This window comes from Nipponia nippon, unplaced genomic scaffold (genome assembly GCF_047370975.1).
Source record: "Nipponia nippon isolate SJK-2023a ecotype South Korea unplaced genomic scaffold, ASM4737097v1 scaffold_19, whole genome shotgun sequence".
Taxonomy (NCBI): domain Eukaryota; kingdom Metazoa; phylum Chordata; class Aves; order Pelecaniformes; family Threskiornithidae; genus Nipponia; species Nipponia nippon.
The window spans coordinates 7224875-7238235 of record NW_028262335.1 but is presented as its reverse complement, the minus strand read 5'-3'; the positions used below and the strand labels follow the sequence as shown (position 1 = coordinate 7238235).

The following is a 13361-nucleotide window of genomic DNA, read 5'->3' as shown; positions in this document are numbered from 1 at the left end:
AGGAGGCTGAGGGGAGCCCTCATCGCTCTCTGCAACTGCCTGAAAGGAGGCTGGAGCTGAGGGGGGTCGGTCTCTTCTCCCCAGGAACAAGCGATAGAATGAGAGAAAATGGCCTCAAGTTGCACCAGGGCAGGTTTAGGTTGGATATTAGGAAAAATTTCTTCAGTGAAAGGGCTGTCAGGCCCTGGCCCAAGCTGCCCAGGGCAGGGGCTGAGTCCCCACCCCTGGAGGGATTTAAAAGCCGGGTAGACGTGGTGCCTGGGGACATGGTTTAGTGGTGGTCTCGGCAGTGCTGGGTTAACAGTGGGACTCGATGATCTCAAGGGTCTTTTCCAACATAAATGATCCTATGATTCTATAACAGGATAACTCGGCCTAAATGCACATAGGCAATATTATAGCTCTGTTGCTGAGCTTTTGTAGGTAAGAAATTTGTCAGCGTGTTGCTCACAGTATAATATAAAACCTGGTTTCCAGCTGTTACAGTTCTCAAGTAAAAATGTCTTTAATCAAGCATCAAAACTCAACACGCAATAATCGCCTACAAATAGAATTTATTATCAGTTCTGAAACTAGTTTGTTCAGTTAAAGGTTTTTGGAGAATACTCTTTCTTTATGGGTTTTCCTCCTAGTTTTGTGTTTGTTTATGGTGACATGTTGCCATTGGGGAAAGTGGGCAGTTTATGTTACTTTGATTATCTATTTTTTGAATATGCTTCTTGACCCTTTAGAACTTCTTAGTCCAAATCCATTTGTGTTTTAATGTTTATCAAAATATTTCCCATCAAAATTATTTCTTCAATAAATATTTTGGCTTGACTAAGCAAAAAAATATACATGTAGAGGGGCTTACTTTTTCTCCATTACGTGTAATTGTCTTTGTATAAAAACTCAGTTTTGCTTGCTGTTTATTTACTAAAGCATTAATTCTTCCCAAGAGAGAAACTTCCTACTGGCTCAAACACACACAGATATTTCCACATGCAAATCTCGCAAAATACAGGAGAAGGATCGTAACTTTTCTCATCCCATATCCCTGCCAATGAATTTTGAATCCTATTTCCAGAGCTGAGAAACAGAATTCAGTAACAGCAGCAACAATAGTTACAATTTCTTCCTCTTCCAATCCAAGAATCTTGAAGTACTTCGAAAGCATTGCTGGATTAAGTTTTGCAGTACCATTGCGCACTACTATGTCCATTCCCCATTGGCGTATATAAAGCAAAGGAGCTAAATAATTCATTCAAAATCAGCCTCCACAGCTAAGCCAAGAATAAAACTCAAAAGATTAGAGACCCACTCTGGAATTTCCAGCTCATCTTCTTGAAGCAGCCATAACCCATTTCTTTTGTGCTATATGGGGGAACTATCAATAAGACTGTTCTGCAGGCAGGATAAACTGTAAATGGATTTTTCTTTAAACAAGATAACCGACTAAGAAAGCAAACCATCTATTGACATCCCTGGAGGGAGCCAAAGAGTTATAAAGATAGTGGAAGCATGGATAAGAAGACGACAGAAGTTAGATTTCCTTTAAAGTAAATGACAACATTCATAAACAACTGTTAGCACCAAGGAGATGCTAAGATACGATATTTGAAACGCACAGTATGGAGAGGTCTATATTGTGTATAAAGACAATACAGCCAACATCTTATTTCCAGTGTTGTCAATGGGAGTTATTTCCCTGAGAAATACAAGCCAGCACCTAAAAAACAAAAGTACATTTTATGGATTTCAACACAGAATTTTGTATCAAGCCAGTTTGTGGATATTGGGGAAAAGGTGGAATAAAATGAGAAAGTTACTGCTGTATAAATTTTTAAAATAAATTTGAGAAACTATGTATGTTCCTTTTTATCCAGTGCTGAGTAACTGAAGTTGCCGAGCTCATGGGAAGTAAGGCTGGAGTGTATGCTCACCTCTCTGTTCATGATGGTATTTGCTCTTGTATTTTTTTTATAACCAGCTTAAGCATTCAAGCATGCACAGTGAAATTCTGGCTGTTAAGACGGGGTAAAACTCCTGCATATTGTGTGTTCGTGTAACTTAAAATCTCTGAACTCTTGCAATAGTATTCCTCAGCCTCTGAAAATCAGACTCTACGAACTAGGCAACTGCCTCTGTCAGTTCCCTTGGGTAGTGGCTTGAGAGATGTTTCGCTTTATGTATGTTTTGTTTTGTTGCTTGGAAACATGAATTTTATAAGCACATTTTTTTCTAACAGGTGCTCACAAGAAAGGGTTTTGCAGAATTGGGATCTTTGACAAGTGGTTTGAGATTTGGGATGTTTACTGTAACAGAATGCCAGAGGTCACAAGAAAGTTCTCTTTTTGTAAATTAGAAGACTCGCCCCACCCTCTTGTTCAAAGGACATGAATTCTTAGAGAGACAAGAAGTGTAGACCTTTGCCGCAAGTTCTTTCGTTCTTAGCAGCAACTGAACAGCAAGGTAGATGGGGTCCTGAATGTTCATACTTTGATTCCATGAGCTTGTGCTTTTTTCAACTCAATTCTGTAAAGAAACTTGTCCCTTCTGCTCCTCCCATGATCTTCACAAATTTCTCATACTAATTCCTTCTGCTCTGGTGAGTAAGGAAATGCAACACGCAGGTCTTTCTCGGAATCACTGTATCATTTAGCCTGCTCGGGTTGCGGTTTAATGTACCATTGGAACCACTTTTCTCTTCTAGGTTTTCTATGCAGTGCTTTCCTGTCCAAGACCAGTACAGCAGGGAGTACGCGTAACCAGACTCATGCACCATGGGACCTGATGACTGGTGATTCTTGTTGCTTCTCTCACAACTTCATGCCCAGCCGTGTCATTTAACCATTTTGTATCCTCAGTCCCTAAAGCTCTTAGGGCCACTTAAACAACAGCCTACATTGTCATACAGCCTATGAATAACCCCTACACACCTTATATAACAATCACACAGATTTTTCTGGAGCTGCTTCTGAAATAATAAGATTAGCATGCATTTTTGTTCTTTGCTGAGTTCTCTTCCACTGCAAGAACCAAGTGGTTGGGCTGAATTCAGTTGCCAATTTTGCTTAATATGGATGATGGAAGTCTACCCATTTTTCAGATTATCCTTCATTTTGCTCAGTCCCAGTACACTCTCCCAAATAAATGCTTACTTTTGAAGTACGGGATGCAACCATTACAGTCATTTTATTACCTATTGTGATTAAATTAATGACTACTGAACTTTCTAAGCATGCTTTATCCCTTTCCTGTATCACAAATAGGCTTTGTTTGACTAAACATAGATTCTCCAAGGACAGTGGTACAAGTCCCCCTACTCCAAATATTTTTTGCTTTATGAATGTAGCTTTTGTTTTCTGGATCCTGGAATCTGCAACAGCACTGAAGCTTTCCTGCAACTGCAGCAATGAAATAAGGTAAGGCTCTTTGAGAGAACAATGCTCTCATCGGTAATTCCAGCGCTTGGTAGCTGCTTCCCTGGGGCACACACCTGTGCCTGCTTTCTGAAACCGTTATGTCATGGATGGAAGAATGCTCTATAGGAATCTGACACATAGCTAGGTAAGCAATTTTTTTCTTGTATTTGGAGGTATTTCTTGCAGGCAAACTTCACTGCAGGTCTGACGTGTCTGATGTCATGGAAAGTTTAGTAGCTAGGCTGAATTCTCAATGTGGATTCTCAGCATCTCCAGGGTACCAGTTGTTTTTCTGTTAGTTGCTCAGTAAGATGATGATCCCCTTGAGGAAAGTCCCTTTAAATGGGGACATACAGGCTTTGAGCTTTTACTCCAACTGCTTAATCAGCATTCATGCAACTGAAATGTTACTGAAAAGCTTACTTAAAGGAATACCAACAGGTGTGCAGTTGGTTGTGTGCATGCATGTGTGTATTTATATATGTATGTGTGTGTGTAGAATCTGATCTCCAAGATTATTACAACAATGCCCTTTGTTGCTATTATAGCTGCAGGATAGGTGTTCATACAGGAAAACATACTTCCATTTACTTGCTTCTACATATCTGTACACTTACTCCTTCAGTTCCACCTCAGCTCTGAATGACCTATGCTCAGTACAGGATATGAGATTTTGAAAAAGATGTTCAGGTACTATTTTATATTCTCCCCTGTTCCTAGTGATGTTTGCTGTGATTCAAGCCACTGCAATGCCAGCTATGTTTGTTCCATGCCACTAAGGGATTTCATCATGTTGGAAAAAATATCTGTTGGCCCAGGTAGGGCAGCCTCTCTGCTGGGAGCGCCAAAGGACTTTCAAAAGCCGAGCTATGGCTTGCCAAGTTTAAAGGTACAGCAAAAAATGTAAACGAGTAACACACACCTGAATATGAAGGAAAAACAGAACAAGACCTTGTACTATCCCCAGCACACGGAAAAGAGCTCTGATACCATTCTGATTGTAGGAAAAAAGCACCAAAACCCTATTCTCCTGGCGCTCTCAAACTGGGATGGTATAGAAGAAAAAAAAAAAAAAGGGAAAGTGGTTGACAACTGTACAGGCTTGGACCACCCTTAAGACACCCATATATGTTTCAAGGTTGGAAGATGAACATACAGGAAAATTCAGAACAGAGCTTACTCCCAGCAGTGAAGTTCTGTTATTTTGTTGAACAGGTATAAATATAGATTACAAAATTACATATTTGTATCACACTGTAAGATTGCATCACAGTACAAAATCATGGCACTGACTGCAAGGAGGAATACTAGATCCAGGTTCAAGCAACCCTAACATTTCATCTCACTTCTTTCTATAAACTGCTGGGTGTAGTGGCTAAATAATTTCACATCATTATGCATCAGTTTCCTATGTCTAAGACAACAGTAGTGATATTTTTTGGCTTTGGAAAATGCTTCAAGGTATGTTAAACATAACAATCACACTTAGGAACTAAGCAATAAATTTTTAGGATTGTTGAAGTCAGAGATGCTTATGGCATTGATTTCTAAATGGGTCACAAGGCAATAGGAACAAGGGTTTTCCCTGGAAATTAAATGACCTCAGCCATAATTCATGAGAAAATAAGACTACATATAATGCTCTTTAGGACATAGGTAGACTGGTGTATACTGTCCCCATATAGCTTATTCTGCCTCTGTCAAAAATGAGGTATACAGTCACGTAATAGGTGTGCTTATTACATTCACAGTAACATAGATGTACATTGATGCAGTAGAATGAAATCTATAGGAAAGGCGTGGGCCTTCACAACTCTGTTCTACTTTGCTTACAGACAACAATGGAAGGATTTTGAAGCGACTTGCGAAGTCTCTCAACAATTCTGAATTAACTGTTCTTGAATCCATTTCACAGATAAACCATTCTAATCCATACCATAAGTAAGAAGTTCACTATCATCTTCCAAGACTGTATTAGTTAGGAAACTCAGGTATACAGATTTTCCTGCTGTTTTGTCCTACATTACATGAAGGCTCTCAAAACATTTCCCCTTCCTTTAAATCTTGTCAATTATATTCTCTTCAGACTAAAACAGTTTTGCTAATTTTATGCTTTGTTCTCAGAATGAGTTTAAAATAACTCTTTTGTTCCATAGTAATAGGCAAACTGAAAGAAACGGTGAGAATGCAGAATGTAACTAAGGAGACCGAGTTATTCCTACTTTTTCCTCTGCCTGGCCTTGCTGAGTATTTCTATTCAGTATGCTTTTATTTATTTATTTTCCTTAATGAACGATCTTGATACTCTGCTACCTGGGTCCTTGCTTAGAAAATAGCAGCCATGATTTTCATTCAATTGTTAAAGAACTGGCAAATAACAACAGGTTGGAACAGTTCTGAATCAATTTTAAAAAAATAAAATAATAATAAAAAAGAGTTCCTGATACTCTGAATAGACTTGGGACTGAAGCATAGCTGAAATGGAAACATTGTATAACCTTAATTTAATTTTGGTGGAGTGAGAACTTCAAACAAGATCAAAAATCACATGACTAAACTGCAGAGATTCATAGAAATAATAGAATACACACTATAGAAATCAAAGGACACAAAGGCAGACAAAATATTCCAGAATGGGAAATAGTGCTGGTCTGAGTCTGGAATATGAGGTGGTCCTTTGAGCTGTTATTTTGGGTAAGTCCATTAGAAACACTCACATAGAAGTCACAAATAGAGAAGTAGGCAAAACATAATTATTTATTACCATTTGAGGAGCTATGCAATTTTGAGAAGTGCTGATTTTCACCCTTTCTTTAGAAAGCATAACTTACGCCTCTTTGACAGTTGTTCTTTCTGAGTCCAGGTGCATCTTGAGTTATCGTAAGAATCATGCAGTATACTTGCTCAGATAACGATATGTAAATTTTGATTATAACAATGCAGTAACAATGCTATTTGTATGCAAAAATGAATTACTTTCTAAGAAATTACAGAAATCCTGACAAAACATTCAATAAAATGTGAATAAACCCCATACTCATTAATACACTGGGGATCAAGTTACATTCTTGCTTTTCTCCTTGAACAAGAACACCTTCTCCCAGGACTATGCGATATCTGTCCTTCTATCTTTTTGCTTTTGAACAAGACTTCCTACTCCTGCAGCCTAAGAAAAGCAGCAGTTGCCTTTTTAACTATTACACTGACAAAGATCTGATACAGATGCCTCCAAAAGTACTGCAGTATGCATTATGGCATCATTAACTGAGTAAATTTCACTGTTTCTAAACAATGCAATAAGGCTTTGAGAGGCAAATTGCATTACAAGTGGATTAGCAAAGGGGAAAAAACAAAGAAACTAATTTGAATGTGAAGTTTCCCCAGCTTTCAAAGGCTATCACATGGCATGGTTACTTGTCATATGAGCTACTAGACTCAAAAATTCAACTGTACCCTCCATCTCTGTATTTCTAATTGCCTGACCGTTAAAGATACAGCCATATGTCTCACAGAAAGCGTAGCTGGGATTCCTGAAACAGTTCATTAACATAACCTGCCTAGTCCACACATTCGATTGAAGGTTATTGCCTCCGAATAGGAGGAGATGTCTGAAGAGGACACACATGGCTATCTGAGCCACTGAGTTTCATCATGTGGCATCCTGCAGATGTGAGACAAAGTTTTACAGATCTGCTGACCATGACACATAAGTGAGAAGACCAGTACACAGGAAACGTTCCAGGACTTCCACTCCCTGGAAGTACTCCCTCTCTCTTATGCAGTGCAAGACCTTTGCTGAGGAGGGAAGAAAAATGGCATTTTTGGTTGTCAAAGTTCCCAAGTCTGTATTTCACAAACATTTTAAAGCCTCTCAGTAGCCTTCATTTTTACCTGTTGATGGCAGTCACACGCATGTAAGAGTGAAAGCAGAGCCTGGAGGCTGAAAGCTAGAAAGCAACTTTTGATGTGTATGCAATCATTGGCTCTGTTTAAGCAGATGCCCTATTAATCAGGAGTTGGTAAAAGTAAAAAACTACGCGTGGCATAATTGTTCCCCATTTGGAAAAGTTTCACAGTAATACTGAGACAGCCATTTTTCATTTTAACAACCAACTTCTTTGTATTCCACAAAAGGCTTGAAACAATGATTTTTCACAGCCTCACCACCAGTGTGCTATAGCGGTGCTGTAACGTGCAGGTTTGGAATGGCAGAGCAGCCTGCAAAAACCCCAGGTGTTGCAGTAGCATACCAGGTATGACAGATTCTGGCTAGTTTTGTCATCACGTTTGAAACAGCTGAAGAAACACACAAACTAGTGAAACTGCCTAAAGGTTCATCTAATTCAGTATGCTCTCTATAAAGGGGTTAATATCAGCTGATTGAGAAAAAGGTGCAAGAAATTTTGCAACTGAGAACTATGGAGCAACCTGCTTACAGGAGAGGTTTTCTTTAGATCTAAACCAAGCTTCAGGAGAGAAGCTTCTATTTTTGCTTCAGCTGACCTAGTCCTAGCATACGTGGAAGACTCAGGGTTGAGAACTTTCACTATTTTGTGAAATTTGTGTTGCATTTCCCACCTATTTCAGGTATTTTAATTTGCTTTGGCTATATTAGCTACTTCAAAGTGAACTAACAAAAAAACATAAAGAATTGGTTATGTTATTTATGTATATTAGATCTTCAGCTATTAGCAGATATTTTCAGCTAAATTTTTAGTTACAAACAATATTTTTTTAATATACAGAAACAGATAAATTCATACATCAAATAAGCCCACTTATTTCTGGTGATTTGCACTCTTCCACTGAATTGTACAATCTAGGACGGTTTCTATATGTATCTGTATGCACATGCAAAAAAATGCCATTAAAAAAATAAAGATAATACATATGCAGTAGCTTCCAGCACAGGACTATATGAAGACATCAGAATTAAACACCACATTGCACACAGTAACGTATGATTCTTCTGAAAGATTTTCAAATGCAGCAAAACTGATTTGGCCAGTGAGATTTACTAAACAAAACAAAACAACTCCATCCACCCCACCTGAAACAACTCCCCACCCTGTGAACAACCATTTCTAATCTTCATAATCCCTCTTCGTACTAGTAGTATAACTATATATCAATCAAATTTTGCACTAGAGACTAAGATATAATTAAGTCACTGGATGAGAAACAGGAACTACTGCAACAGTTGTATTTTTACAAAAGAATAGGTGTGGTGAAAGAATTAGTTATGTATATATGTGGTTATACTCAGCATGTATAAACACATTTGGCCGGTCTAGTTTCCTTACCTGAATTCCATGGATTTAAAGAGGTGGCAGAGCACAGACCTGTGGACAGAAATTCCCTTTAGCTCTCATAAAACAGAGCATGCATAAAAATTAGAATGCAAAAAAAAATTAGAGATTCCTAGGAGAGGATAAGATCTGAATGTGTACTTTATTTAAAAAAAAAAAAAAAAGTTTAGGTACTATAATTGTCCTGTTACTGGAAGCATGTAAGGGAATTATAAAGAAGAAAAGCAGTAAGTATTTGTATGATAAGGCACGTGCAATGGGAAAAAAGCATGCATTAGTTTATTACGGTATAGTTAATTCATACAACAATTCTTCTAGTCCAATAACAAAATCTCAATGCCACTACTCTCTCAAAGAAACAAAATGGTACTTACTATTTCCCATGAACCTTAGAACATTACTTTTATTCCTTACACAGATTTCTTCTGTATGATCCAGTGTTAGCTGAAAATTTTCCACAAAATCTGGTAAGACTTATGAATTTGCCTTAGCAAAACAAGGTTTTTCCTTTTTTTTTTTTTTTAATCCTTTACGTATCATACCTTTTTTTCCCCTGATGCAGTGAGGCGTCATTCTTTTCCACACAAATCGTGGTCTATCCCCAAAAGGGCATCTCTGCATTGCATAAAAGCAATCTCTAACTAAAAAAAGAAAAATTAAAAAAAAAATCATGCAACTTGCCTACTACAAATCTCCCTGAGACTTTTTGACTTAAATATTGCAGTAATGTGTGTAACTGCTTTTGAAATCTCTAGAAAACTTTGAAAATATCCAATAAACTTGTGGTGTTTCTTAAGCACTTACATTTAATCAGTATTTTGCAGCTAGGAATGCTAGATGAATCTCTAGCCCCAATCTCAAGAACATCCCCAACCCGCATACATGTGGTTCCACAGATTTTAATGGGGTAATTACTGTCCACGATGTACATGCATGCGTATTTCTTTTGGGGTGGAACAGAAATTATTTCCTTGTGGTTACTGAACAGAATATAAGTAATTTGGGACTATAATTCAAGAATCCTTTATTCTAATTTCAGTAAATTTCTCATTTTGTTATTTGTAAATCTCAGGGCAAAGAATTAAAGTTTTAGCACAGCATACAGGTTATTTAAAAACAAACATTCGATTATTATAAAACAAGGGCTTAACCACACCAGGATCTAATAGTTATTCATAACAGACAACCTGAATAATAGCCAACCCACTTTGCTACAGTTTAATTGGCAAACCTCTTCTTTCTCTTACTAATTACAGGTAACCACGCCTACCTTCCCAGAAAGCATGATGGCAAGTAACAGTTTGTTTTAAATACTGGAGAAGCAAGCAACTACTAGGGGGAGAGTTTGCAGAAGAAGTATTGGTCTCTTCAACCTTTTTTATTATTTTTTTTAATTTTATTACAACATATTCTCTCTGGATAGGTTTTTAATTCAAAATTTGCTATTTGGGTCTCTTTGCCTTTTATTGTAAACCTATTTGGGTAGTAAGGTAATCTCACCTCTTAACAAAGTATAAATAAATAAGGGGAAAAAAAACCCAGATTTAGACCTGTTGATAGGAGAAAAAGCGTTGCAATACTGTACGTATACTTACTTTCCATTATTAAGTAATAATGTTTTAGTATGTGAGTGCTGGTGTGAAACGATTCCATCTTGGTGGCATCTGTCCTGCCTGGCTTATGTGAGGCCCAGTCTGTAAAACAGAAATTGCTTTTTTTTATGTTTGCTTATTTTTTGTTCGATTTGCTCTTTTCTGCAATGCCTTCCAGAGGAGAGATGGATGCTCATCCTGTGAGAAGAACATGAAAAGGCGGCTCTAGAAACTTTGGCTATGCACGTACCCTTGTAGGTGATGTTAGAAAAAAAGAAGTTGTAAGCCTACTAAATTGTCAGTGTTGTCGAGTTCTGAGGGAAAGATGCTAATATAAAGGTATTTACTGCTTGCTACTAGCGTTTTAAGACCTGCGGCCCTCACCCCCGCCCTCAGTCGTGCTCAGCAGTCCACAGTTCTCACATTGAACATTGTCTTACTGTGGTGAAGGGGCATCTGCTCCTCCCCCGAGCCCTGCTCTCTCTGGGAGATTCTCTACTTAAATAACGCCGTTTGCGGGGTTCTGTTTTCCGCTCTGTTTTTCTTTTGTTCACGCCAGGCTTTTCAAGACTTGTTTTCGGCCTGCAGGGGCGGCCTGGGCGCGGCGGGGCAGAAGCGAAACACCCCCGCCCGCCCGCGGCCTTTGTTCGCGCTCGGGGAGGAAGCGCCCGGGAGCGGGGCCGAACCAAGCCGCCATGGGCGGGAGGCGGCAGACGGGCAGCGGCGCGGCCCCCTTCCCGCCGCCCTGACTGACTGACTGACTGGAAGGGCGTTGCCCGCCTGCGCGAGCGCGCGGGGGGGCCCGGGGAGCGCGGCCCGCGGCCGCGGCCCCGCCGGCGGGTCCCCGTGGAGGCAGCGAGGCCCCCGGCGCGGCGGAGCCTGCGCTCGGCGGAACCTGCGCCGGCTGCTGCCGCCGCCCGGCAGAGCGGTGGGGGTAGGGCGGGGCGGTGCCGTGGGCCGGCGGCGGGGCGGGGCGGGAGCCGAGCCGAGCCGGGGTTTCCCGGCCGGGCAGCACGGGCGGGGCGGAGGGGGGAGGTTAACCGCGCCCAGGCTCTCGCTTCCCGATGGCTGCGGGGAGCTGAGCGGGCACCCGGCGTGCGAGGAGGAGTCGAGACCCAGCGACACCCCCCTCCCCCGCGGCTCTCTCCTTCCGACTCGGCTCCCCGGCCGGCGCTGCTGCCTCCCCGGGACCCGCCGGGCAGAGCGCGGGCGGCTCCCCTCCTCCTCCGCCCCCTCCTCCTCCTCCTCCGCCCCCCTTCCCCTCCCCAGGCCGGCGGGACGCGGGCAGGAGCCGCGGGCGACGGACGTACCGGCCCGGTTAATGAGCAGCGGCCGGCAGGGCAGGTAACCCTCTGAGGGGAGAGAGGCGGGGGGCGGGGGGTCCGCACAAAAGCCTCGTCGCCCTCCCCGGCGCCTTCCCGCCGCCGCCCGGCTCGCCGAGCCCCCGGCCCCACCCTGAGGCCATCTTCCCGCCGGCGGCGGGCCCCGGCTCCCCCTCATCCCCGGCTCCTTCTTCCTCTGCGCGGCTGCGCCCGTCCCCCGCTCCCCTCCCCCGCTCTTCCTCCCCGCTGCCGCACTTCTCCTTTCCCTTCGTCCTCCCCTTCCGCCGCTCCCTCGGTTCTCCCGTCGCCTGGGCAGCGGGCCGGGCCCCCCTCGCCGCGGCCGGGCCCTCCTCCTCGCCCACCCGTCCTTCGCGGCCCCCGCAGAGGAGAAGGGCGGCTAATGGTTTGTCCACCTCTTAGCATGGCGGGGTTGGAAATAGCCCCCCTCCCCCGCGCTTCCCCACCTCCTCGGTGCTCCAGCTTCCCCTAAAAAAGAAGTGTGTTTGTAGCTGGAGGAGGAGGAGGAGAAAAAGGTGGGGGTGGGACTGATTCTCTCTTGAAGGCTTTAAGGCGAAAAGGGAGGAGACCTTGGATCTTGCGGGGTTCCATTTTTAATTATAATTACGCTGTAGTGGTCTCTGTTAGACGGTTTGGGGTGTTTTCTTGTACGCGTTAAGATACAAAAAGCGAGTTTCCCGAGCCATCTAGCCGGCAGAGGGAATATTTGGAGAGAGATTCAAGAAAAAGCTATGGTGTGTCTGCTGTAATGGTGGAAAACTGATTAAGAGGAGACGGGGGTGAGACAAACAGGGTAAGACTGCTTCCAGCAGCCCCCGATCCGGCGAAGGGCTCGCAGATTGGGTTCATGCTGTGTGTGCGGGGGGAGGGAGGGGTAGAGAAGGTTTTGTTCTCTTTAAAATCGGAACCGAGGATGGATTTAGACGGCATATTTGTTGTTCCCCCATGTCTTACGGTGCTGCATATTTTTGTCTGCCCGTAGCAGCAATAATGAAGATCATGGAGGGTGTTTGCTACAATAGAAAAATGGAGTTTTCTCCTCGTAAATGCTGTTAAAAATACTGTTTCCATTTCCAGTTTATTATCGAAAGGTTTTCAGTATTATTTTTTTTCATCCATACAAGGGATATTTAAGGTGTAGGATTTTTAATTCTACAGCTTTGTAGGAAATGAAGAGGTATAAAGTCTTGCATGTAAATATGAAAGAGGCGAGGTGTTTTATTAAAAAAACCCTTGTCCAGAAGAAAATCAGAATGATATAGAGGTGGTTGTAAGATGTCAATTTATCATTCCTGAAGATGAACTGAAATTTTAACGAATGTGATATTTCATTATTCTCCCACAAAGTCACGGTTGGGATTCGTTATTTTAAATAAGGCATCCTTTCTAGGATGCCGACTGCCACGTTATTATGTATTGTCTCCACAGTAGAAAATAGGAGGAAAGGGCTGTAAATGTAAGGCTTAAGTGATTATTGAAACCGCTTTTGAGAATAGTTGGCTCAACTTGGAGAGGTGATTTAAGACTGAAAAATTAAAGGTTTTGCTGCTGTAAAATATCCACACCTAATCGTGAGAGATTTATCCCGTATTTTAAGCTGATTTACTAAACACAAGGATGTGAATCAAGACAAAATGCTGTCGATGTGTATGTGAAATACATGTGAGAAAACGAAGATGTTATATTAAGATCTAAATTTGTTCTAAATGTAATATA

General features: G+C 41.8%; 2 protein-coding genes across 23 annotated transcripts in view; one reads left to right on the top strand and one right to left on the bottom strand.

Moving 5' to 3' along the window:
- The window catches only part of LOC148056027 (uncharacterized), a 72695-nt gene extending 60583 nt beyond the window's left edge, over positions 1-12112 (bottom strand). For 6 of the 16 annotated variants that reach the window (XR_015704351.1, XM_087755601.1, XM_087755604.1 and 3 more), the window contains exons 1-4: positions 10746-11233; positions 10309-10407; positions 9256-9354; positions 8708-8746 (exon numbers count right to left, since the gene is read on the bottom strand). Coding sequence is in view for 9 of the 16 variants with exons in the window: in XM_087755601.1 (XP_087611727.1) it covers positions 8708-8746; positions 9256-9354; positions 10309-10407; positions 10746-10761 (253 nt within the window). In the remaining 7 variants the exon portion in view is untranslated. The other 10 variants (XR_015704356.1, XR_015704353.1, XR_015704355.1 and 7 more) reach the window with 9 other exon arrangements.
- The window catches only part of GNB1 (G protein subunit beta 1), a 44619-nt gene continuing 42549 nt past the window's right edge, over positions 11292-13361 (top strand). For 2 of the 7 annotated variants that reach the window (XM_087755575.1, XM_087755572.1), the window contains exon 1: positions 11293-11649. The gene's annotated coding sequence lies outside the window, so the exon portion shown is untranslated. Of the gene's footprint in view, positions 11650-11886; positions 12031-12205; positions 12439-13361 lie in introns of those variants that run through there. The other 5 variants (XM_087755577.1, XM_087755573.1, XM_087755579.1 and 2 more) reach the window with 4 other exon arrangements.